At 39.9% G+C, this 24,709-nt stretch overlaps 1 protein-coding gene across 5 annotated transcripts in view; it reads right to left on the bottom strand.

The window, feature by feature from the left end:
• Positions 1–3,859: 3,859 nt before the first annotated feature.
• The window catches only part of EPHA6 (EPH receptor A6), a 340,304-nt gene continuing 319,454 nt past the window's right edge, over positions 3,860–24,709 (bottom strand). For all 5 annotated transcript variants that reach the window (XM_083438305.1, XM_083438306.1, XM_083438307.1 and 2 more), the window contains 4 exons: positions 10,360–10,509; positions 6,503–6,696; positions 5,305–5,454; positions 3,860–4,473 (listed from right to left, as the gene is read on the bottom strand). In XM_083438305.1, the coding sequence (XP_083294431.1) occupies positions 4,359–4,473; positions 5,305–5,454; positions 6,503–6,696; positions 10,360–10,509 (609 nt within the window). In that variant the 3' untranslated portion in view covers positions 3,860–4,358. The remainder of the gene's footprint in view (positions 4,474–5,304; positions 5,455–6,502; positions 6,697–10,359; positions 10,510–24,709) is intronic.

Here is a 24,709-nt window from a genome sequence, read left to right as displayed (position 1 = left end):
AAGGAGAACAAAACATGTGAGAATATCTTACCAACATTGTTATTTATGCTGTCTTCCCAATCCAATGATTTATTAATATTAAATATTAATATTTAAAAAACTGACTGTAATGTAGAAGCCTTCTCTTACACACCGACACACACTCTAACAGAGGGATTTGGTTAGAGCAAAGAGCCTTGCTACTCATTGATGATACTTTATGCCATCATGCTACAGCCCTCATAAAGGATAAAATGCAGTATCTTATACTCACAAATTATTTTAATTTTATTAAAAATGACCTCTATCATATCCTTATTTTCAGTGTATTTTTTAACGAAGCATGTTTTCCTCCTGTTACTAACTAATTTATATTTATCAGAAAATATTGGCATATCTATTTAATTCTAAATAAGTGGAAAATCTTAGTTTGGGTGGAACAGGGAAACAGTTTTTAACACATGTTTAAAGTCCACATATATTTTTGTTTGTGACAATGTTCAAAATAATTTGCATCATACTTTATACTTACAGAACTGGCTTTCCATCAGAGATCAAACCTAGGAAATGCCCCATTACCCTCCCAAAACACAGCTTCTAAAATTTTGAACTTGCATTCTGGATTGAGAAATTTAGAAGGAAAAGGTTACACAGTTAGCCAAGGGAGCAGGAGGAGAAACAAAAGACAAAACAAAAACTAAAAATTATTCATCAATTGCAACAAAATTAAGGAGAATTTTATCCAAGGTAAGTTACTAAAACAATACTAACTTCATTCCTTTTCATTTTCTTTAAATGCTTATTGTTATAAAAATAGATTTAATAAATGTTTACACTGTGATTCCCCCCATCCTTTCTATTGAAAATATATATCTTGATAGAGTGATAAACCTGGAAATAAATTGCCCATAGATTGTAACTAGATTGATGAATATGCAACATGCATCTTTTCAGCCATACGAATGAAAGGGTACAGAGAATTACATTTGAGAAAGGGCTTGTCCATAAAGTTCTAATCAATGTTGAGTGGCTGCAGATACTCATTTGGCAAACAAATAGTTGCTACTCCCTCACATATCTCTATATATAGAAATAGATGTCTTTAGACACATTTACTTGAAAGTAAGGCCCCTCCACCCTGTGCCTCAAGATGTGTCCCCAGATAAACACAAATCCACTTCTGCATTCAGATGGAAGTGCTTCTTGTGATGTTCAAAGACAGAACTTGCATAGCAAAAATGTGCTGGCTATTGTTGCAGGCACACCTGTGCAAGTTCCCTTCAAATGTCAAGCAACGCCAGCTGAATACAGAAATGACTATGCAATTGGTAGGGGCACCAGTTCATAGATATTTGAGATTAAATTGTAAAAAAAAAAAGAGTGCATTTTAAGAGCATTTGTTGTATTCACAGGTATCTTCTTAAAACAAACAAACAAAACCCAAATAATTATAGCAATGTTACTAAACAAAGGGATTTGTGCCTTTTGGCACCTCACAAACATCCAAACAGACTTTCCCACCAAGCAGTCATTTCATGGCCATTTTAAAGTCAGCAGTGTGGAGACTGCTCCATCCATCCATGTGTAGCTGCTTGCTTTGTGGACCATGCTATGACAAACCATGAAGAGAATTGCTGTGACAAGGTGGGCCTGTGTGGTGAGCAGCTGCACACAAGTAGTTCACTGCAGTGAGAAACCCTTTATAGCTGCTTTTAAAATGGCTTCTTGCTTGTGTAAACTAGTCCACAGTCCCAGGATTTCAAAAGATTGCTGGCAAACCCATTCAACTAGCATAAATTTGAGCGCCAAAGATTTGGCAGGCAAGTGAAAAAGCTAAACGGCAAAGGAAAGACTTGTTTCTAAACATGAGGCTGAACTTTTAAAAATTACAACTTGTATGGCTGCTTTTCCCTTAAAAGATAAAGAGCAACCCCCCCCAAACATTAAAATAAGCATCCCCCCCCAAATCATTTTGAAATACATGAAGCGAAGCAAGTTTCATCCAACCCTGCAACCAAAACCTGACACATTGAAGGGGAGGGCCCGCATGCATGAAGTCAACTTGAATATGTTGCAATAAATTCAAACTTAATTAGGTTGAAAATATTAGCATCCATTAAGTACATGATCAAAGCAGTGGTACAGTTAAAATAAAAATATCCCATTGACTTCATTCCACACCTTTAAAAAACCTGTGTTTCTTTTTTTTTTTTTTGAGGACTTCTTAAAAAGTTAAAAAGTAGTCTGTCTTACAGCCAAATCACACTGAAATCCAGTTATACGAAGAGTAAAATAAAAATAACAATTGCATGGCGAGCCAAAAAGAACTGCTTACTGAAACTAGACAAAAGGACCAGCCTCTGAGGCTCATCATCCTATGGACTTTAGCTTGACATACACAAGCTGCCCTTTTCAGCATCTCTATCCTTTAGACTGTAAATTGTAAGCTTTTAATTATTGTGAAACTCTAGTAATCAATTTGTCTTAAATCTCCCTAGTTTAGGCGCTGCCCATATCCATTATTAAAGTGTAAATCAGAAACGCTCAGGTATAGTGTAGCTTCACATAACTGTATAAATGCATTGTGCTGTCCCTACAGGTGGCATATGTGTAATTGTGCATGGCTTTTGGAGCATGCAGATGTGCTCATTTCTGGTACACAGCAGCATATATCCCATGCAGAATTTGTATGATGTAGCCCAGTAGATCTATGAAAGTTTTGTAGAGGTACAGATATTTTATAGCATTTTCTTTCACGTTTATTGTATGGCTATTAGAGTTTATAACTGCAAGGACTAACCTACCTACGGTATCAGTTAGGATGGCTAAGTTAATGAGCACCACCTGATTAGTTACTTGAATTCATATTCATCAACCTGGTTTCCCTCTCAAATAGACATTTCTTAATACTGTTATTTCGTCTGCCTAGTTTGGGTCACATTCTTGCACAGCCTAGTACTTGGACTTGATATTAATGGGTAATAGCATGATACTATTTGAAAATAATGTCATCACTTGAATGCTCTTCCACTCATACAGACTGGAAAACTTGACAAAGCAGGGAAAACTGAAAATATCCCAAGACAGAAAAAGTACTGGGAGTAAAATTAAAATTTTTCGTGTAATTATATTTGGAAAAAAATGGCCCTTTACATTTTTTTTAATAATAAAAAAAATGCCTGGCCTATCGAAGAATGCCACAATAAAACTGCTATAGTTAAGCATTTTCCTATCCAAATATAGCGAATACTTGGGGCTTTGCAGCATAAGTGTACATTTATAATTACAAAGCCTGCATAACTGCACTATGCAGGATAGCTGACAACTATCATGTATTGCATGTTGCTTAAAACAACCTTTCTGGGATAGTTCAGTCGAGGCATATACAGACAATTTAAAAACGAGTAACAGCAAAAGTAGCAAATAATTAATCTTACCAGTTACTCTAGACTAGGGTAAAACAGACTCTGCTAAGTTGGTGCCCTCCAGTAGTTTTGGACTACAAGTCACATCAGCCACAGGGGCTAATGGGAGCTGTTATGATTTATATTGTAGTGGCCATTGTCTACAAACAATAAAAATCAGACTGACTGATGAGAGTTGTAGACAAAAACCTGGAGGACCTCAGGTTGGCAAAGCATGGGGTAAAGGTACCTAGTTTTCAAGCAAATTAAATTTAATTAATTAAACACATCACTTCACAAGCATGTGATGGCCTATCATCCTCACAAATCATCCAATTCAACCTGGTCACACACACACAAAGTATTCACTGTAAGTTGTCATTGTTCATTTTGACCAAGAATTCTTACAACTTCCATACCAGCCTACCAGCAATTGAACTATTACAAAGTAAATAATACAACACAAACCATACATCTGGGATTTCCCATTATCATAAAATAAATATTTATGTCAAACTCTTTTTTCTCGATTGCACATTGTATATTGGAAGCTAATGGTCACAAAACATGAAAAGAAATGTCAATTACTTTTTTTTAGGAAAAAAACTATCATCAAACTCTAACACATCAAGAAGGTAGCCACTCCAAGCCTAGAAGGCTTTAACTTTCACAGAAGTCAATGAAAGTTTTCCAAATACTTTACTGTTATACAAAGTTATACATCCATGCTGAGCTATTCACCGTTGTGCAGCAACAGTCTTGCAGTGGGCCAGGATGTTATTGGCAGTTTATTGAGGGAGGAACTATGCAATGTGATTAAAAATTTCAAGTTGGAAGTATTAACATAAACATTATGTGTTTATAGTATGAATAGGAAGTTTCAGTTCTTGAAGCTGGGAAGAGCAGAAAGAAGGATTGAGAGTATCTTCCATTTTAGAAATGCTGAGGCACAAAACACAGTTGCTTCTAGAACTTTCATACATGAAATCCTTTCTCCTGTATGTGCATCATGTGTAATCGCAAAGTCTGTAAACTGCTCACTATTCGTCTCTGGTGTCCAATAAGTACAACACCAATTCTTCTAATTTCACTGTAAGAAAAAAGTATGTTTAGGAATCACTAAACATCGCAGCTGCAGTACAGAAAACAGAATTCAAATGGTTTCATATGCTTATTAGCCTTAGACTTTCTATATTACAATATGTCGTGTGATGCCTGAAATGATCAACAGCAGAGGTGTATCTCCAACTGAAACTAAAAGAGCCAGGAATCCCACTGAACTAAGACCTGGCAAGTGATTTATTTGTGAACAAAGTCTGCAATTTCATGCCTTGTAAATTAAAATTGGACAGTGTTACGTTCTGAGTTGAATAGGATCCAAAAGGCAGCAGTCTGATTGGTCCACAGGAGCCACCCAATCCAGCTCCAGGTGGAAGTGAATCCGCAACCTGATTGGCCTACAGGTGAATCCCAGAATTAGCCAATCATATGGGGCCCATTGTGTAAATAACATATATAAAGCAGACATTCTGGGGGAACTTCCATTCCTCCTCACCACTATGAGCTGAATAAAGAGCATGAAATCCACTCTCGACTCCAAGTATATTTCAAGTGTGTAAAGAGATGTTTAGAATGAACATGTAATGAAGCCCTTGGCTTTTTATTTGTAGTGGGCAAAACTGCCCCAAATGGCTTCTATAGTTGCACTTTATACTACTTTTGCTCTACTGGATGAGAAATAATAGTGCTGAGTTATACTTCCTGCTTCTGTCCACAAGGGCCTGAAGCCTTCTTTGAACAAGTGGGTTTTTTGCCTGTCTGTTTGTTTGAAGTTTCTTTTTTTGAAGGAGCAGGAGGGAATCAAACCCATTTCTACCCCCAGGAAGGCACTTCTTTACAGCAGTATAAATAGTTTACTTACTCAATGCTCATTCTTGAAACAAGATCCATAGTTGTATACCCTGCTGCCATGAAGTTATTTTTGTATTGGCCCATTTTTATTGAGTCCAGCCAATCACTGACTGATACAAAGAAAGGGTATTCGGGAACTTCACCAGGTGAATCTGGCATTCTACAGGAGCACAAACACAGGGGCAAGAATGAAATACTGTACTTCATTTAATTTATGATAAGGATTGCTGACAGCTTATGTGTAAATTACTCTAAAAAATGAATTAGATCAGCCAAGCAGTAAAGTTCAGATACTAATCTAAGAGCACGGTCCAATTCACAATTATCAACCATAATTTTAGAAACAAAGGTTGCTTTTTAGTTTCAGCTTCTTTCTTTCTTTTTCAAACAATGCAACAGTAGAACAATATAAAATCTCTATCCATGTAATTAATTCAGAACTGTGGTCCACCCCCACAATTTGGAACCCTGAACACAACTATGTGCATATAATTCCAATATGACCCAACTTGCTCTCCCAGAAAAATATTCAGATTGGCCTTTTGAACTTCCCAGATGTTCCAATCCATTTTTTCAGCTCTAAATTTTTAGATAAAAAATATTTTTAATGCAGATTTGAATATTAGGTTTATGGGTGAAAACATTTCAAAGTGAAATGGACTGGAAGTAAATAAATACTTGTGGATATTATTTGCTCAGTATTTGCTAAAGTATTCGATTATTTGTATTGTGTGATCATTTATATATATATTAGGATATTCTTTGGGACTGAACAAATACAGATCAAAATGTGATATTTGCTGCATACATGTCTGCCAAATTATCTGCGTTAACCTAATGATATTCCTTGTGGCAATTTCCTCAATCACAGCAGCACTTTTTCCAGCTGTTGTGATTACAGAAATCACTTTCAAGTAGATGCAGCTGTATTCATGGAGATACTTCATTCCACATCACTGTTTCCAATGTGAATGTATCCCTGGAAAGAATTTAAACCCATCAGGTGGAAAAGAGGTTTAACACCTGAACTGGCTTTTATGCATGTGATCTAGGGCAAGATGAAGAAAGAAAAGTTAGAACGTCACACATGAATGGGGAAATTGATCACTTTTATACTGAAAACTTTATTTTGACAAATTCTGTGAATAGCATGGTGCTGTCTAGGGACTGTAATACACACAGGAAGAGCACACTGATCTGCATCTTACACAAGTACATCCTCCACTAGGGTATGAAGAGAGCTGGGGTTGCGTATCAATTTGTCTAGGAAGCTGACAATGTCGGTGAACTTTGGCCGGTGGTTTCTCTCCTTTTGCCAGCAATGAAGCATTAGTTGGTGGAGAGAAGCTGGGCAGCCCATGGGAGCTGGAAGCCTGTAGCCTTCTTCTATGGATAGGATGACCTAAATAGAAGAAGAGGGATAGGGGACACAAGGCAAGTTCATATTACTTGACATTTCCATATGCAAGCTATGCCAATAAAACAGAGCCAGTAGCCAGTGTCCCACACTCTGGTGTGAATAGACATGGAAGCTAAATGGTCTGCAAAAGGTCCTAATGTCACAGTTTTTCCTATGCATAAGCTGAAGTAATTAATAAGCTATTTTAGATGAGATGACAGAAGCCCTCCTATAAGATGTTCTGAATGCTAATCATAATAATCATCTACTGTCATTTTTTGAAAATTGGGTTCTGCACATTTGGACATCTCCAAAAATCGATGCTTCCTGCTATGATGGAGTCTGTTTTCACCAGTGTCTGGATACCATTCGATGGCATTTAGAATCAAGATGGCAGACCAAAACCTTCCAAACTGCATGCCTCTTAAGATACTGCAACTGTCAAGCCGCTGGAGGAATGTTCTTCTGAGGAAGATCTGGCATTTCCACAAGAAAATGTTACAGAAGAATTCTAGTATTATGAGAGGAGAAAAAAACACCACTCTATCCATATCCCACATACTTTTGTAAACCTATACCAGAGTAAAGTCCAGAGAAGCATAATTTATAGTCAGAATTTGCAAGAACCTATATAAAAGGAGGTGGTCAAACCCTCTCAAGTGAATAGGCTTGTGACAGGAGAACTCACTCACACCTCCTTTATATTACACATTCACTGAATTTTACAGTGTCCCAAACCTAATCTCTCAGTTCAGTCTGTTCAGCAGCTTGCTAATTTCCACAGGAAGTTCAAAAGCCTAGCTAATGTTTATTAATTAACCAATAAGATATGAAAGATAATGCAACACCCACAATTAATGGACACCTCTAGTATCTGCCACACAGCCTAAGTATGCATTAATCAAGACTACCACAGCTTTGAGTGAATACAATAATAATATAGTTATCTACTTGAGCAAGTAACATTTCTTATACCAGAGTAATAAAGTGAATATTAAAAAAATCAATCACTGTATTAATATGTAAAATTTATGCTTTATATTTTCAAGCCTCTGTGAATTAAATATAATCTAAAATCCAAGTTCAGACACCTAGGCTAGAATTACTTTGCTTTAAGATACTGAGATTCAACATTCAAGCTCAATTTATGTGCCTATGAATTCCAAGGATTTAAGATAACATCACACTCATTTTAGTTGCTTAATTATGGTGTTATATGCAGACTTCGTGGGTGGAATGTTTCATTGTATAGCTTTTGTCCTAAACTGAAGACACTCCTCTTTACCCTAGCTTTTGCCACCTAGGATACACATATATTTTAGGACCTACCCTTTCTGACTGTAAATTGTTTTAACTGATTTCAGTATGTTGTGTTTTTCTGTTGTTACATCCTGCCCTGGGACAGCTGTTGAGGGCCAGATAAGAAAAAAAAAAATAATGCTACTACAACTACTATATTGGCATGGGGAATCTCTTTCAGCCTGAGGGCCTCATTCCCTTGTAGGCAAGCTGCCACAGGCATCATGAAGTGGTGGGCATCGCCTGGGGTAAAAGTGAGTGTGGCAGAGGGGACTCTTATCTTTGCTCAGTATACTACATTCCAGCTATTCAACAGTCAGAGGTTTCTACAACCCCAACCCTCTTCATCTGGGCTAGGATGTGGAAGAGCACATTCCAGCCAGGCAAAAGCATTTGAGAAGAGCATAGATCTGGTCTAATGAGGGGTGTAATAGTCTGGGGAGAATTTTGAGGGCTGGATATAGAGGGCTACATTTGGCCCTGTTATGTCTCAGCCCTGCTTTATATCTACCATCTGTGCAGAATGAATAAAGGTGCTTTATTGATTTCTTTTAACATGAGGAAAAGTGGGTATGCGTCTGTACAAAGGAAATTGTGGGCCAAAAAGGAGACAGAACCAGTAAAGACACTGTAACCAAGTTAAGTTATAGAATTATGCCATATGTTTTCTTCTGGATTCCTTTTCATTTCATAGAATCATAGAATTGTAGAGTTGGAAGGGACCCTGAGGGTCCAATACCCTGCTATGCAGGAATCTCAACTAAAGCACCCATGACAGGTGGCTGTCCAATCTCTGCTTAAAAACCTCCGTTGAAGGGGAGTGCACCATCTTCTGATGGAGTCCATTCCACTGTTGAATAGAGTTGTCAGAAATTTCTTCCTGATGTTTAGTCAGAATCTCATTTCTTGTAACTTCTTGTTACTCTGGAGCAGGAGAAAACAAGCTTGCTCCATCTTCCATTTGACAGCCCTTTAGATATTTGAAGATGGTTATATCTCTTCTCAGTGGCACTCGCCCTGTGGAACGCCCTCCCATCAGATGTCAAAGAAATAAACAACTATCTGACGTTTAGAAGACATCTGAAGGCAGCCCTGTTTAGGGAAGTTTTTAATGACTGATGTTTTAATGCATTTTTAATCTTTTGTTGGAAGCCGCTCAGAGTGGCTGGGGAAACCCAGTCAGATGGGCAGGGTATAAATAAAGTTGTTGTTGTTGCTGTTGTTGTTGTTGTTGTTATTATCATCACTGTCCTCTTTTCCAGGCAAAACATACCCAACTCCCTCAAACATTCCTCATAAGGCTTGGTTTCCAGACTGTTATGTTTCCAAAGGGTTGCTCGAGAGCAAGCAGGCAAATACCTCCCTGCTCGGCTGTGAAGCCTTGCCTTTGCTGCAAAAATAAACTTTATCTGTCCGGAGCGCCACTCTCCCGTGGCTGACTCATTCACTGGCAGAATCCGCGAGTGGGTGGGGCTTAAACTTTCCCCAGCAAAGTAATTTCTTGACGCCCAATCTGCGTCTCCCCTCTCTGCGCGGAACCTTACTGCGCAAGTAGGGCGTGAATAACGGTGGACCTCTCCCCTCCCCGCTTTGCCCAGGCAAGGTGTCCTGGCAACACCTCGCCTCCTCCAAACCCTGCAACTCCTCTCCACTGGAGGCGTGCTTACTCTCCCCCCGCCGAGGAGGAGCTGCTTTTCATGACCTTTGGGGGCTCTCTGTAATCCATCCGGCTTTTCCTCTCTCCCTCCTGCACCGATGGCAGTTCCCTGACACAGACTCTTGATTATTTCCTCACAGAGATGAGCTAATTTTCCATTCTGCTAGGAGCGACAGTTCTGCAAATGCCTGCACAATCATGTAAAATGGCCACAATCCAACATAGGGTTGTGCGTGCTCAATCAATCAATAATCGCCCCACTGACAGTAATAGGGTTATTCCTAGTTAGACATACCAAAGGCTTTACTTAGAATGTATTCAATCTAATCAGGGCCAGCCCAAGATATTTTGGCATCTTAGGTGAAACACAAAATGCCCCCCCCCCCAGCTAAGATGGGGTGGGGAGTGAAAATCAGCATCAGAATGAAAGGGGAAAGTGAAGCTCAGCCTGGAAATCAAAGGGGAGAGTGAAGATCAGCCTTGGAAAGGAAGGGGAAAGTAAAGATCAGCATCAGAATGAGAAAAGCTGGTGGTGATGGAGGAAGGGGAAGCAGAAGCAGCACCTGCCATTCCTCCCAGGGGGTCCACATCCGTCGCTAGAAGCAGCTGTCTCACCCTGCTACATGAGTGAGCTGGCCCTGAATCCAGTAAGCATTGCCACTTTCAAGAACATTTATGTAAACTAATAGATTTTGTCTGAAAATACTTACATCCTGGTTAGACATCTCCCAATATGGCCTCTCTCCATATGACATCACTTCCCACATGACAATCCCATAACTCCACGTGTCACTTGCGGAAGAGAACTTCCTGTAGGCTATTGCTTCAGGGGCTGTCCATCTTATGGGAATTTTTCCACCCTGGAAAACACATTGAAAAATTATCAAGATATAGCTCTGAGAACAGGCATTCTGTTCTTTAATGAATAATCTAATATATATTTGGCCGTTGACAGAAATACCAGCTTTTTCCTGAAATCTCATTTACTAATTTGAGACTGCTTGAATAGTATCACAATTAGAGCATTTTATGTTCTTTAACATTCATATAATTAATCAGAGCACATCTTGTGGCATCTTTAATAACTTCTAAGCTATATCTGAAAGCTCATCAAATATAATGAGAATAACTGTAGAAACAAAGCACACAAAGCCAATTGAACAGGGTGAAAATTATTATTTCCTTTAACATTTATCATTATTAAGGTTTCATTTTTAATATATTCCAAAATCCCTTGGTAGGTTATAAACAAGCTGTGGTTCTGCACACATAAGCAGAAATCTCATTGAAATTGATGTGTGCAGTATAGGTTTATCCTGAAACGAGTGGTATATTTTGCATCTTAAAATCATAGGGGTGTGGGTGTGTATGTGTGTGTAAATATGCAAAACATGTATACACATACATATGTGTGTATGCGTGTACTACAAGATGGAAATTTGGTTATTTTAGAAAAAGAAGGAGTTATATTAATCTGCTGTATCAAAAACAGGGGGTCCTGTAGCATCTTCAGCTGCAATCGCAACACTACTTATTTGGAATTAAGAACCACATTAAATTAAGGGTATCAGACGTCCCCGCTTCCCAGGGACAGTCCCCAGATTTACAAATCAGTCCCCTGACAAAATCCTATCATTCCGACTCATTTCAATGAAGTGTCCCTGGATTCATTGAAAAAAATCTGGTAACCTTACATTAAATTCCATAGGACATACTTCTGATCAGACACAGTTAGCACTTGCAGATTTATTGTGGAGTAAGACTCCTTGGAGGAGAGTACACACACCTGACAAAGTAATCTCTAGTACATTACAGCTTATGCCACCAACATAGCAGATTCCATGCCCAAGAGGGAGACATTAGAAGACTTTTGGAATCCCAAGGTTTTCAGAAGTACAATTTTTTTTTTTAAGCCTAAAGGGGAGGGATCTGGTTGGCAACTGCGAGACCATGATGCTGAACTAGATTGGGGCATTGGACTAATTCAGCACAGCTCTCCCTAGTATTCTAATCCTTTGCCCCACTCTCTTATTGTTTTTCACTGACTAGATAAAACTTTCCTGTTCCAGTGAGCATTTATCTTGCTAGGCAGATGATTCTTCTGCAGCAGACCCTCATTTTTAGAATGCTTTGATCTGCTGCTGTTTTTATGGCTTTTATGGAATTGTTTTATGTTTAATTCTTGTCAGCAATCCTGAGTGATGCAAGTGCATTGGAAGGATGGTGAATACGTTTTCTACAACTACATCAATGTCTGCTTCATGTGTTTTTCTGATCCTGTTTAAGGGTGTGCTTAATTTCCAATTCAGAATTGCAGTAGCACTTCCAATCAAGGCAAGCAACCTACTTGATCATTCTGAAGAATGTCTGCCTAGATTATTCTCAATAAAGTACATACCAATGTTCCTGTATATTAGGAAAACAAACAGAAAAAGGAATGGCAAAACAGAATTAACAAAATTCATAAAGATGCATCTATTCAAGCTCAGCATCATGACATAAGACAATCTCTTATGTTACTGCTAATAGCAAAAGGAAAATCTATTGTTAATATTCATACAGACAATGAATTACTTGTGTAAGTCATTATGTGCACAGGAATGGGAAACTTCATTACTTAATTACTTTTGTAAAGTATATTTTAATGTAAAAAATCTTTTACACTTTTTGTATAGAAAAGTGAAAGGCTGAAACTAAATAAGATCTGTTCATGAATAATAGAAGAGCGCATTTGCTTCTGCACAGCTAAAATAATATTTCCAGCACTCGATCAAAGTAATAAAAAACTCTAGCCCTGCTGGGCATCTTCTTTCTGATAATACTCATATTAAAAATATTTATTAAACTCTATTGTATATAATGTGCTCCATCACCAAATTAAAATAAATATCCATTGTTATCAACATGTAATTTCTACAGTCAATCGATCAAAACTGTCACTATCCTCATATGGTAAAACTTCATATGAGCAAGCATTTCCCCTCTTGCCTTCTGAAGCCATGCTGCATTTTACCTCATTTCTTAAATTTATAATGAACTTGGGGAAATGCTAATTTTGCTTTCCTGTTATAACACAGCAGTAATGGTACTATTCAAATGCTTATGATGTAGTCTGTTTTCATCTGCTGCCTCCTGAATTATTCTTGATTGCAGCTCAGAGACAAGATGCCACTATGTGCTGCCACAAACTCCTTATCTAATGAGTAAGTGGAGTGCCAGATCACTCAAGCAGAGCAGCATATTGTTTCAGCAGGACCCATATTATTGAAATAAAAGTTTTAAGCCACCAGCCCAGGCTGGAAACAGGGCAAATAGTCTTAAAGGCAATTGACTGAAAGACAAAGTTTTCCTGGTTCTCATAGTCCAGCTCTCTATAAACCCAAATTATAGCTCTCTAACCTGCAGCATTATCACATGTGAAATAGGAAGGCTGAGACCATGCTCCACTGTTGCACATGTGCCCATATCTGCAGCCAACCAGTGGCTAACAGCTATGGCCAGTAGGAGGTGGCAGGATGGGGTGACATCACTTACCAGGCATCTGATGCTCCTACAGCACACCAACATCCCCGCTGCCTCACCCCTCCCCTTCTTGGTTACCAGTGGCGATCTCCATGTTGGTGAAGCCAGGTGATCAACGCCGCCCTACCAACTGCTACTAGGTTTTCTGCTACAACGTCTACTAATATCACTGAACTGGGCTGGGTTGGGATCATTCTGTCTTGGGAGACACTGGACAATCAGTGAACATGCCCAGTGATTCTAATGGCCATTACATGTCAACAGACTATGCGAGCTGTCAGGACTGTAGCACAAATGCAGCAAGCATGAAGCAAATGGCTATAGTATCAAAGGTAAGTGATTGAACTATGATGAGGAGGTGTAGAGCAGCAAGAATATAGGCTGCTTGCAGGTCTGCAATTCTGGGAAACAGACGGAGAACCATTCTGTTGTGCCCTATCTTGCATTTCATTTTCATTTTTCCCTCCATCTTTCTCAATATTATATTAAAATTTAAATATGTTGAGAAAGGTGGAGGAAAAAATGAAAAAACAATGCAATATTACCGTATCAAGCCTTACAAGTTGCGACTTCTGAGAGATAGTTAGCAGCACTGCCACATAGTCCACTGTTATTACTATTAATTAAATTTATACGCCACCCTTCATCCGAAGATCTCAGGGCAGTTCCTAAGATAAAAATACAGGGAAAAAAGGACACACTAGATAGTGAAAACTAAAAGGTCATAGAATATTAATCACCCAAAGGAGTGGTTGAAGTGGAACATTTTCACCTGGTGCCTAAAGATGTATAATGAAGGCACCAAATGAACCTTCCTGGGGAGAGCATTCCACAAATGGGGAGATACTGCAGAAAAGGCCCATTCTTATGTTGCAGCTCTCCAGACCTCTCGTGGAGGAGACACACAAAGAAAGCCCTCAGGTGATGGTCGCAGAGTACAGGTTGGTTTATATGGGGAGAGGTGGTCCTTGAGGTATTGTGATCCTCAGCCATTTTTCAGAGTTGCCACACAAAGGGCATGCCAAGGATAAAAACGAAGTGTCTCAGACCATTACTACAACTTTGGTCTACCTAAGAAAATCCTGAGCCAGTGAGAATCAGTAATAGGAATAGAACTGTAAACCACAGGCAGCCGAGAAGGATGTTCTTCCCTCAGCCAACAGATTGTGAATGGGACAGAGCAATGCAAAGTATAGGAAGCCGGTGAAAACTATCCTTATTCTTGGTTTTTGAACCATCCACAGATGGTGCCAGATTCACCTTCAACATCCAGATCTACCGCTTTCCTGTTCCTTCTGCACACTCTACCCGACTCAGCCGGAAAAATCAGTTTCAGTCCCCTAAAGGAGATTAACACTCATCCCAGATGCTTATAATTGCTAACTGCCTCTTAGAATTAATTGTTTAGATCGGTGAACTGTCTAAGACGATGGAATGACAGACCATACCAAAGCCTCAAAAGAGTTTCATGTCTCTATTTTGTATGGCACATCAACATAGCAAGAGACGTATATAAATTTATCTTACTTCTGGTTCACTGAGCCACAAACATTGATGCTTTCTATATACAAAGGGGCAAATACTGTAGTTCACTGAAAAATATCACTGGCAAATTGTTTAATCATAGACTGACCGTATCATGAAAAAAAAAAAAAGTCCAGTAACACCTTAGAGACCAACTAAGCTTATACAGTCATACTTCGGAATGAATATGCTTCAGCTTAAATATTTTCGGGTTGGGCTCTGCAGTGACCCGGAAGTAACGGAGCGCGTTACTTCCAGGTTTCACCGCTCATGCATGCACAGACGCTCAAAATGACGTCACACCCATGCACAGAAGTGGCGAAACGTGACCCACGCACACGCGCAGTCACATCTTACGTTCGCTTCAGGATGCAAACGGGGCTCTGGAATGGATCCTGTTCACATCCAGAGGTACCACTGTACCCAGAACAAGCTTAGTTGGTCTCTAAGGTGCTACTGGACAATTTTTTAATTAATTTATTTACTTATTTCGACTGCGTCAGACCAACACGGCTACCTACTCATATCATGAAAACTTTGGCATGGAAATGTGGATAAAATTGGGATTAAATAATACTGTAGAACTGAATCAGTTTCAGGTATTTGAATGGGAGACACTTTCAGAGTAACTCTTTATCTGTGCTCTTTTATCTTTTTTTAAATGAATACTGTTGTATTCAGTTATGTTGGCTGCTGCTAAATTAATGTGTGCTGCAGAGGTCTGTAGAGATTGGTCTGATTTACAGCATCTTAGAATCCAGTTCATACAATGCAACTTGCTACAGTACTGCACAGGCCTCTAAAACATTTTCCAGCACCTTGGGACGGTGTAATATATAAGCATACCCTAGATATAGAATCAAGGGACCTTTCATCGTATAAATCAACCAAGTCTCTTTCCAGTTTTATATACATGTATAATTCTTTGAACAATATATCATCAGGTCATCAGTCCCTGACCATATATCATATTAAATCATCATCATCTGGGGGTGATGATAACGATGACAGTGACACATTAGTATGTCATCAGCATATCTTGCTCACGAGATGTTTATGTTTATGTTCTATAACCTATTAGGTGCTACTTTAACAATGTATTGTGGAACATTCTCATCAGAAAAGTAAAACTGAAATAGTACTTAGCATGAGAACAGAGATAAACAGACCTATGTAATGCTTTCTTTTCTTTTTTGATATGTGCTTTAGCTCTGGTTATTTATTTTTCTTTTTACCTATTCAACTAAATAATTTACTATTACAATGATTTTTTAAAAAATAAAGAAAAAAATGATTTCATTCCGCAACAGTCATGGTTCTGACTGTATGCCATTTATATGCCACCTTTCCCTTTCTTTGTGAAGGAATTGCCTTCCCTTCTAGGCATATTAGAGCCTGCAAGCAAATGGGACTAGCACAGATAAGGAAGGTGGCTGTAGTAAGAAGCCCTTAAAATATCTCTGCCCTCAGCCATACAGAATGTACTGTAATGCATAGGACATATGTGTGGTAGGAGGGGAATTACAAACATATATGATTTAGTAGCTGCTAGGAATGCACAGGAAATTTTTTTTGCACTGCTGAGAGAGCTTGCTGGATTTCAGAGTCTTGTGTGCCTGATTTTGTATCCCCATAATATCTGCTAACCATGAATACTGCAAGGCTGTTTCCTCCAAAGCCATCTGTCTCTTGCTCATGGGAAAAGAACATAAGAACCTAAGATGAGCTTGCAGGATCAGGCTAATGGCCCATCTAACCAGGCCTCCTGTTCACACAGAGCATAGGTGCCACCTCACACCGAAGATTGTGGGTGCCTGCATTGAAGGGCTTAAACTTTGTCCACTGACTTTGTGGGGTCCCAGCCCCACAGATATATTATTGTGGGTGCCAAAGCACCCATGGCCCCCTGACACAGAGGCTAACCACATACCTATGGGAAGCCTGCAAGCTGGACATGAGCACAACAGCACTTTCCCCACCTGTGATTCCCAGCAAATGGTGTTCAGAGGCATAATGAATACCATAATACAGAGATTTTCAACCTTTTTGGCTCCCTTGACCAACTACATTCCTTTTGCGGCACCCCTGTGGTGCTCAGGAGCCCAGTTATGTCACCACTTGCCTGATGAGCTGGCAGCCTCTCACCCTTTTTGAATATCCTCCCTTGTGGAGTGTTCCCTCAGCATCCTCCCCTCTCCCCTCTCCTTGGGCGTCCTCCGGGCAGCAGCTACTGCAGCCCCTGGTCTCTGAGCTGCCCCAAAGAGAGGTGGCTCCTCACACTGCCTCACAGGGACCTGGGACTTGTCTGTCCATTCCCAATAGCAAGGGCTGGTGGACTGGCTGGCTGGGCTCCCTCGCCTGCTTGCTTGTTTACTCCAAGGCCACCTCAGCTCCTGACACCCAGCACCTTCTAACCAGCCCCAGAGGCACCATTCACCTGCTGAGCTTGTAGCCAGGGCTGTTGCAACAAACAGCTGTGCGAGCCTTTGGGAGGCAGAGATGCAAGAAGGCATCAGAGGAGAGAGGGAAGGAAAAAAGGACAGAGGCCAGCGTCGCTCGTGGCACCCCTGACCATCATTCAAGCCACGGCACACTGGTTGAAAACCACTGCCATAATAGAGCACAGCTCAGTGGCTGAATATATGCTTTGCCTACAGAAGGCCCCAAGGTCAATGACATCTCAAGTTAAAAAGAACCTGGTAACAGGTGACAGGAATGACCCCTGCTGGAAACCTTAGAGAGTTTTTTTGTCAGGCAGTACTGGTCCGGATGGACAAATGATTATGGTCTATGACAGTGCTATTTTTATAGAAAAAGAGGTACTGGAACTCACCACGAACATCTCCCTTGTTCTATAAGAGAATGGCAATAGTTCCCACCTGAGAGGTGCCAGAACTGAGGTCCAGCTGAAAAAACAGCCCTGGTCTATGATATGGTCATCTACATGTTTCCCTCCTCACTATATTCTCACAACATCCCAAAGAGGTAGGTTGTGCTAAGAAAGAGTGACTGGCCCAAGTTCACCCGGTGAGTTTCATGCCTGAGTGGGGATTTTAACCCTGATCTCCAGGTTACAGTCCAACACATGTGGGATGCGCATTGTTGATCATTTAGTGGCTGAACTGGCTGCTTATTAGCTTTTGGATCGAGTGCAAGGTGTCAGACCTAAACATTTAAACCCTTCAGAGCCTGGGCCCTCTATTACCTTCCAGACTGGTTTTGGATTTGGGATTAGATTCAGACTTTGCCATCTATGGGTGAAAAGGCTTTTTATCCCGTGAACAGATCCTGCTGGCAGGGTGGGTGGTGGGAAACGTTTGCTGATTCCCTGCAGCACCGAATGCTACCTCCCACTCAGGGAATGCTCTTCCCAGCAGGCGTGACCTCTAGATCCAGCCTTTTGTTTTCAAAATGCTGTTGTGAGTTCCATGGATCATACAAAAGATGAGATAAAAATATTTCAGGATAAACAGAATTTTAAAATATTGAAATTCTTAAGGTTGCTATAGTAACCTTAATATCTAAAGAATTTGCATTCAGGAATTAAGTGTACGTTCCTTAAACACATTCACATAAAATTAAAGCACCATATGAAGATTTTAGAATACCTCGGGTTACAGACGCTTCAGGTTACAGGTGCTTCAGGTTACAGATTCCACTAACCCAGAAATAGTACCTCAGGTTAAGAACTTTGCTTCAGGATGAGAACAGAAATTGTGCGGCGGCAGCGGGAGGCCCCATTAGCTAAAGTGGTACCTCAGGTTAAGAACAGTTTCAGGTTAAGAACAGACCTCTGGAATGAATTAAGTTCTTAACCCGAGGTACCACTGTAAAAACATGTAATAATTAAACATAGTTTCCCTTTCAATCTGAAACAGTCCCCAAATTGTCTAGTAGGGTTATTTCTTAGTTTTGCATGTTAATTGAACACTCAGCTAGATCACCTTAAGCACTTCATTTTAGGTACAGGTTCACAGGAAGAAACCAATCACAATAGATGTTTACTAAGAAATACTGCTCCTAGCATTCAAATCTCATGTAAATAAAGTGTGTCCATCTGGCTAAATTGCATCCAAATTAGTTTGACTGTTGTCCTGGGGTACAAGCAATTGCTAGTGCTGGGATTATAGGAACATTCTGCCTAATAGTCCAAGCGCAGTTTCTGCGGGAAGACTCTTCTGTGTACTGTAAAAGAAGCATATGTTCCCTCTTTCTCCTCAGTTCAGTAATCTCTGAAAATGCACTGGATATATTAAAAAGCAGACACTCCAAATGTCCCTATTTTCCAGGGCCATCCCTGATTTAGAGAAGCCGTCCTGGTTTCTGATTTGATCCCAGAATGTCCTGCTTTTCCTTAGGATGACCCTATTTTCATTGGAGAAATGTTGGAGGGTATGGAGTTATCTGACCTGAGCCGTCTCAAGGCAATCCTGTATAGGGAAGTTTTTTTATGTTATTTATATATGTTGGAAGCCGCCCAGAGTGACTAGAGCAACCCAGTAAGACATGTGGGGTATAAATAGTAAAATTATTATTATTATGGAATTGGAGAAAGAATCAGTAGCCCATTCTAAATGGCTCCCCCCATTTCTTCCTTTCCTCCTCAGAATTGGCGCTTTTGCAATCTGACACTTCTTCCAGTTACTGCAGGCTGACAGAAAAAGGTCTCAAATTCAAAAAGCATTAAACTCTACCAGTGGCTGGAAAGGAGTGTACTTAGAGTGAACTCCTGAACCTTCCTTTTCAATTTGGCCTCTCAGGTTTACCTGTCCTATACCTGATGTCACAGTGTGGGTGTGACGTGGGACAAATAGGGAAGCCTGATGGGCCAAATTAGGCCCTCAGGTTGGAGGTTTCCCACTAGCTGAATAGAGCCCTACTTTTGCAATGCCTGCATATGACATACACATTCATGTAGATAATAAAGAGAAGGTAAGGCAAAGGGAATGTTTAGGAATTCTCACCTGCTCACACACAGACAGAACTTCCGATCTGGTTGTCAAATAAGAGAACTTAGTGATTGGTAGGCTGTGGTTTCACTGTCAAGTAAATTAAAATGAACTACTGTTGCCTAGTAAAGGCAGTTCTAGAATGAAGCATGAAAAGGCTGATTAATGTCGAGTGAGATGCATGGGAATACAAGCTTGTTTTTTATTACAACTTCTACAGCATTTAAATGATTTTTAGGTGCCGTGGATTCATTTTTTTATTCCCTGCACCTCAGGACAGCAGCCCCATGTGCTATATAAAATGCTACCCCCAGAGTAGCACCAAGCTAGGACAGCAATTTGTGGGCAGTGCAAGGGGTTGTTTTTGGAGGGTGGTGGGAAGTATTCAGAAGATCAGCTGGGCTTGCAAAGCTCACTGTCTTAATGTACAAAGCGTTTTGCACTTCTTATGCTGTACAGCTTCATTTCATCTCCGTGGTAACGTTAACATTTCCTGGGGACTGATGCTAAATGCAGTGGCTTGCCAACAAGTATGGCAGAGAAGAATTTCAAATTCAAGTCTTCTGGGGTCAATCCCAACACACATTCTCCTGTGCTATCCCAGCTCTCTTCACGGATATGAAGATGTAGCACTAAAACCTATTCCCGACAGTTATCCAAGCATTTCCACACAATACCCAAGTTGCTTAGAAACGGAAGACTATATGTAAAAATTTGCCATAAAATCTGCCTCTCTGTTGACTTTTTAGAATTATGTAATTATTTGCTGTGTTTACAATAAATTATATTGGCTCTCTGTGAGGAAGAGGACTGATTACTCAAATTATAGAGGGCATGGGATAAGGTTTTGTGATTAAAATGTTGTCCTTTTTCATAGTCAGTGGGTAAACTTCTCTAGGATCTCAAGGCTGCTTGATGATTTCATGCACCAAGTGAACAGCAGGCGCTGAACTGTTTGACTCTCCTTGCATCGTTTCTGTCAGTACCTCTGCTTTTGAACTGAACAGCACAGCATGTGCTACATTAGGCAAGGTACATCATGTATAGTTTTCACATCTGTGCATCTACGCGGGTGATGTTGTTAACAGTAACTGTGATTTTTGGGGAAAACAACACTGCTTTGACTAGGTATGAATTGATTTCTTTTGGGTTTTAATTTTCTTTAAAGGTTGCCTTCATAATGAGATAGAAATAGGTAACCTTCCCCCCTTTTCTTTTAAAGAAACTAATGTGGTGGTCAATGGGTTCTTATCAACAAAAATAAGGACACACATCTTTACTGTCTGAAACAAAGGAAGCAAAGATACATGGCCCAGATCCTGACAATTACTGATTGCATGCATGTGTGCAGGTTCATGTGGAAATATCTGAGCCCTCCCTCTGGCTTTAGGTATTCCAAAATTGTGAAGCACAAAAATGGAAAGAAAAGAAAACACCTTGGCCAATATCCCAGTTGTTTTAGCACCTCTTAAATGGGGGTCAATGTAAACAAACACAGCATTGCAAAGGAAAATCAAATGGCAATTTTGCAGTCTTGCACTTTTGAAGACCTCTTATATCATAAATAATTCAAAGCTTTTAACAGGATGTGCTATTTCTGGGCACTTTCCGAAACAGAAGGATGCTCTGGCTGGCTGTAACTACAAGAAATAGTAGACACTGGATTTTTTATCTATGGACTGTTAAAGAGCTATGGGTTGAAGCTTCCTTATTGACATTCATAGCATTCATACCAAATGTACCATGAGAAACCTTGAGTCTGGGAGAAAAATTCTGTTTTTGTATTGTTCTCAAAAGGCCCCTTTAATTAAATGAAACATTACAGAGAACACTGTTATAATTATTCCTCCCTGCTTCCACGCTGTAAAGAACACAATCTTTTGTGTCAATAGCTATTTCTACATAGTATTTTCCATAACTATTGCTAATTAGAAAACAAAAGTTTCCGAAAGCTCTTTGAATAGCTGAATTTATTTTCTCCAATTGGCATTTTTAATCTTCACTGTACGGTGGCCATGTATCTTACTTTACAGTGGACTGTCCCCTGTTTGAATGGCATTCATACATTCATATACCTCAGAGAATTTGGATTCATAATTTGATTCAGTTTGTTGAAGGGATAAGAATGGGGAAACCTTCGATTACGAAGTAGGCAGGCTCTGAAATGTGACACACTCGAATTCAGCTTCTGTATGGATTAGCAAAGAAAATTAGGATGTGATCTTGTATTGATTCAGACCGATGACCTGTTGGTCCAGGGTTGTCTGCTCAGACTGGCAGTGGCCCTCCAGGGTCTTACCAGCCCTGCTATCTGAGAGCCGTTTTAACTGGAGATGCCAAGAATTGAATTCAGGACCCCTAACATGCTAACCTTACAAAGTTCTAGCAGTGGATCACGGGCTCTCTCATTAACAAGGCAATTGAAGAAGTGAATGAACATAGAGGGATGCTAGTCAGGAAGAGGGCAGGGCAGCATATGACTGGGATCCTGAACAATCACATATAACCCAGTTGCTTCTGACACAATCTGTGCAGATGTTCAATCTGTATGCCTCATTGATGAAATGGGGTTCTTGCTGCCCCTACTGTCCCCATAGTGCACTCAGCTTGATATCTGCATATCTTCCTACATGTGTAAAGCACATCTGGTATATACCACAAAGATAAGATGTGGATCATATAGGTTTTGGCCTATGTTCTTTGGCTTCTAACTGCACAGAATCCATATGCAAATGTCATGAATATCAGCAGCCTGACATGATTTGGACACCAGCCACCCACTGTGCACAAAATATGAACATCTGCAAAGGGCTTTTCTACCTCTTAAATGAGACATATTGGTTCCGATCTATAAAATCCAGGAAGTGGAGCTCAATAAATGCGCCCCTACTTTGTGCGAACAACAGTAGCAGACTGCGGGGAATATATGTTGTTCTACACATAGTATTTGTTCTTTTCTTTCTTTCCCCTCTATAGAAGCTCTCTTGCTACTCAGCTTCTTTGTTCCCTGCCTTGCCACTACCCACTGACTGTGTCTTCTTTGATTCCAGCACATACACCAGGAAAACCTTCTCTTTTTCCTTCTCCCCTTTCCTGAATCACCACAGATTCACCTGTTTGGTGCTAACTACTATAGTTTACTGTCTCACAGCAGCTATTCTTTCTGCTCCATCAAACTGCCTCTCCACTGAGTATTGTTTTCTGACAAAGTTATTTATATTGTATGCCTACTGCACATGAATAATTTCAGTTCTATTTTATGTGCCTAATACTGTGTTGCTATTCTAAATGTTTGCTAATAGTATGAATAATACTAATACTAATAATAAAATATACCCACTTGGAGGAAAAAGTGACAAAACAGATGCTGGCAAACTGATCAAAGGTTTTTGCATTTGACATTCGGATGACATTCAGCAGTACTGAACACCTACAGTTGCTTACAAGGGCTAAACAAGCAGAACAATGTCAGAAGTGGGGAGAGCGTGCTTGGAACACTCTCCCAGGCCAACCTGCTCTCAAAACTAAGAAACCTTTCCAGTGCATGGCATATAATCATCATAATAACCATTACCATCACAGTCTCTTTAGTCAATTCTGAAGTTCTTGCAAATCATTGTTCTGTTGCCTAGTTTCTTTTCATACAAGGAACAGCACTAACAGCCATTTGCACTGTGTTGGTAAAAGGCGAACCCCACTGCTTTGATCAATGAAGTTGTATCCTAATATTTACTCATTATAGGCAATTATTGTTTTAAAAGGAAACAGAAAAAATGAGCTTGAGTAAAATAATTGCTATCAAAAATGTCACCTGAAAATAGCTCCAATGCATCTACTCTCAGTAGGTTCTAATTGTAAATTGTAAACTGTTTCAAATATTGTATTTTAATATTGTAACCCCCTTGGGAACTTAAGAGTGAAGAGTGGGTAAACAACAACAACAACGCTAAAACTAGAGGTGACTAGGTGTGTGGGTAGCTTTCCTCCCCAGTGTTCATACACAAGAGACTACAAGTCTGTGTAGAGGAATGAGGAAATAGGAAATATAGCTCCTTAACCATTTCCATTCTGCCTTTTTCTATGCAAAACATTCCCTCTCTAAGCTGTGTTTCTCCCCATAGGGGAAAAAATACAGATACAGTACTGTATCTTTTATTTGCTAAAAATTGTTATTACAACTGTATCTCTTTCCCATTTTGTGGCACAGAATAATTCCCCCCCCTGTTCAATCAATAAAATGTGGCTTCTTGATAAATTCTAATTTTCAGAATACAAGATAAATAAGTCAGCAACTTCGTATGACTAATGGCTGCTTGAATGCTTCAAAACAGATGTGTAAGACCTCTTAACTGACAATATGAAAACTGCAATAGCTCTGAGTGAATAAACAGTGGCAACATCGTGGACACTTATAGACCTGTAGCAATACTTTGTTCTGGATTGCTGTAGCTTTGGAAAACTTTGTAATTGTTTTTGTTTCCTATTGTATCATATTATGGAAAAACAGGAATGCCTATTATGTTACCGATACCACAATGTTTTCTTTGTTAATGCTGCTTTTTTACTTATCTTCTCCAATGACCCATCTGCCCTCACAGTTATTAATTTGGCACCTTTGTTATGATAAAACGAAGGTGGGCGGAAATCTTCAGATTTGAAGATTATGAATAATCCATGCTGCCCACAGAAGCCCTCCTGAAGAAAATGGATGTGGCACAATCAGGTTGATTTCCTCTAGAACAGGGGTCAGCAAACTTTTTCAGCAGGAGGCCGGTCCACTGTCCCTCAGACCTTGTGGAGGGCCGGACTATATTTTCAGGGGGAAATGAATGAATTCCTATGCCCCACAAATAACCCAGAGATGCATTTTAAATAAAAGCACACATTCTACTCATGTAAAAACATGCTGATTCCCGGACTGTTCGCGGGCCAGATTTAGAAGGCGATTGGGCCAGATCCAGCCCCCGGGCCTTAGTTTGCCAACCCATGCTCTAGAACGTTAGCACAGCATTCCTTCCTTCTTGTTATTACTTTTTAAACTGAGTTAGCAATGTGGGTTGCATTC

Source organism: Podarcis tiliguerta, assembly GCF_965153285.1.
Source record: "Podarcis tiliguerta genome assembly, chromosome: 4".
Lineage (NCBI taxonomy): Eukaryota > Metazoa > Chordata > Lepidosauria > Squamata > Lacertidae > Podarcis > Podarcis tiliguerta.
The sequence above is the reverse complement of the archived record's forward strand: the minus strand, read 5'-3'. Positions and strand labels throughout refer to the sequence as shown.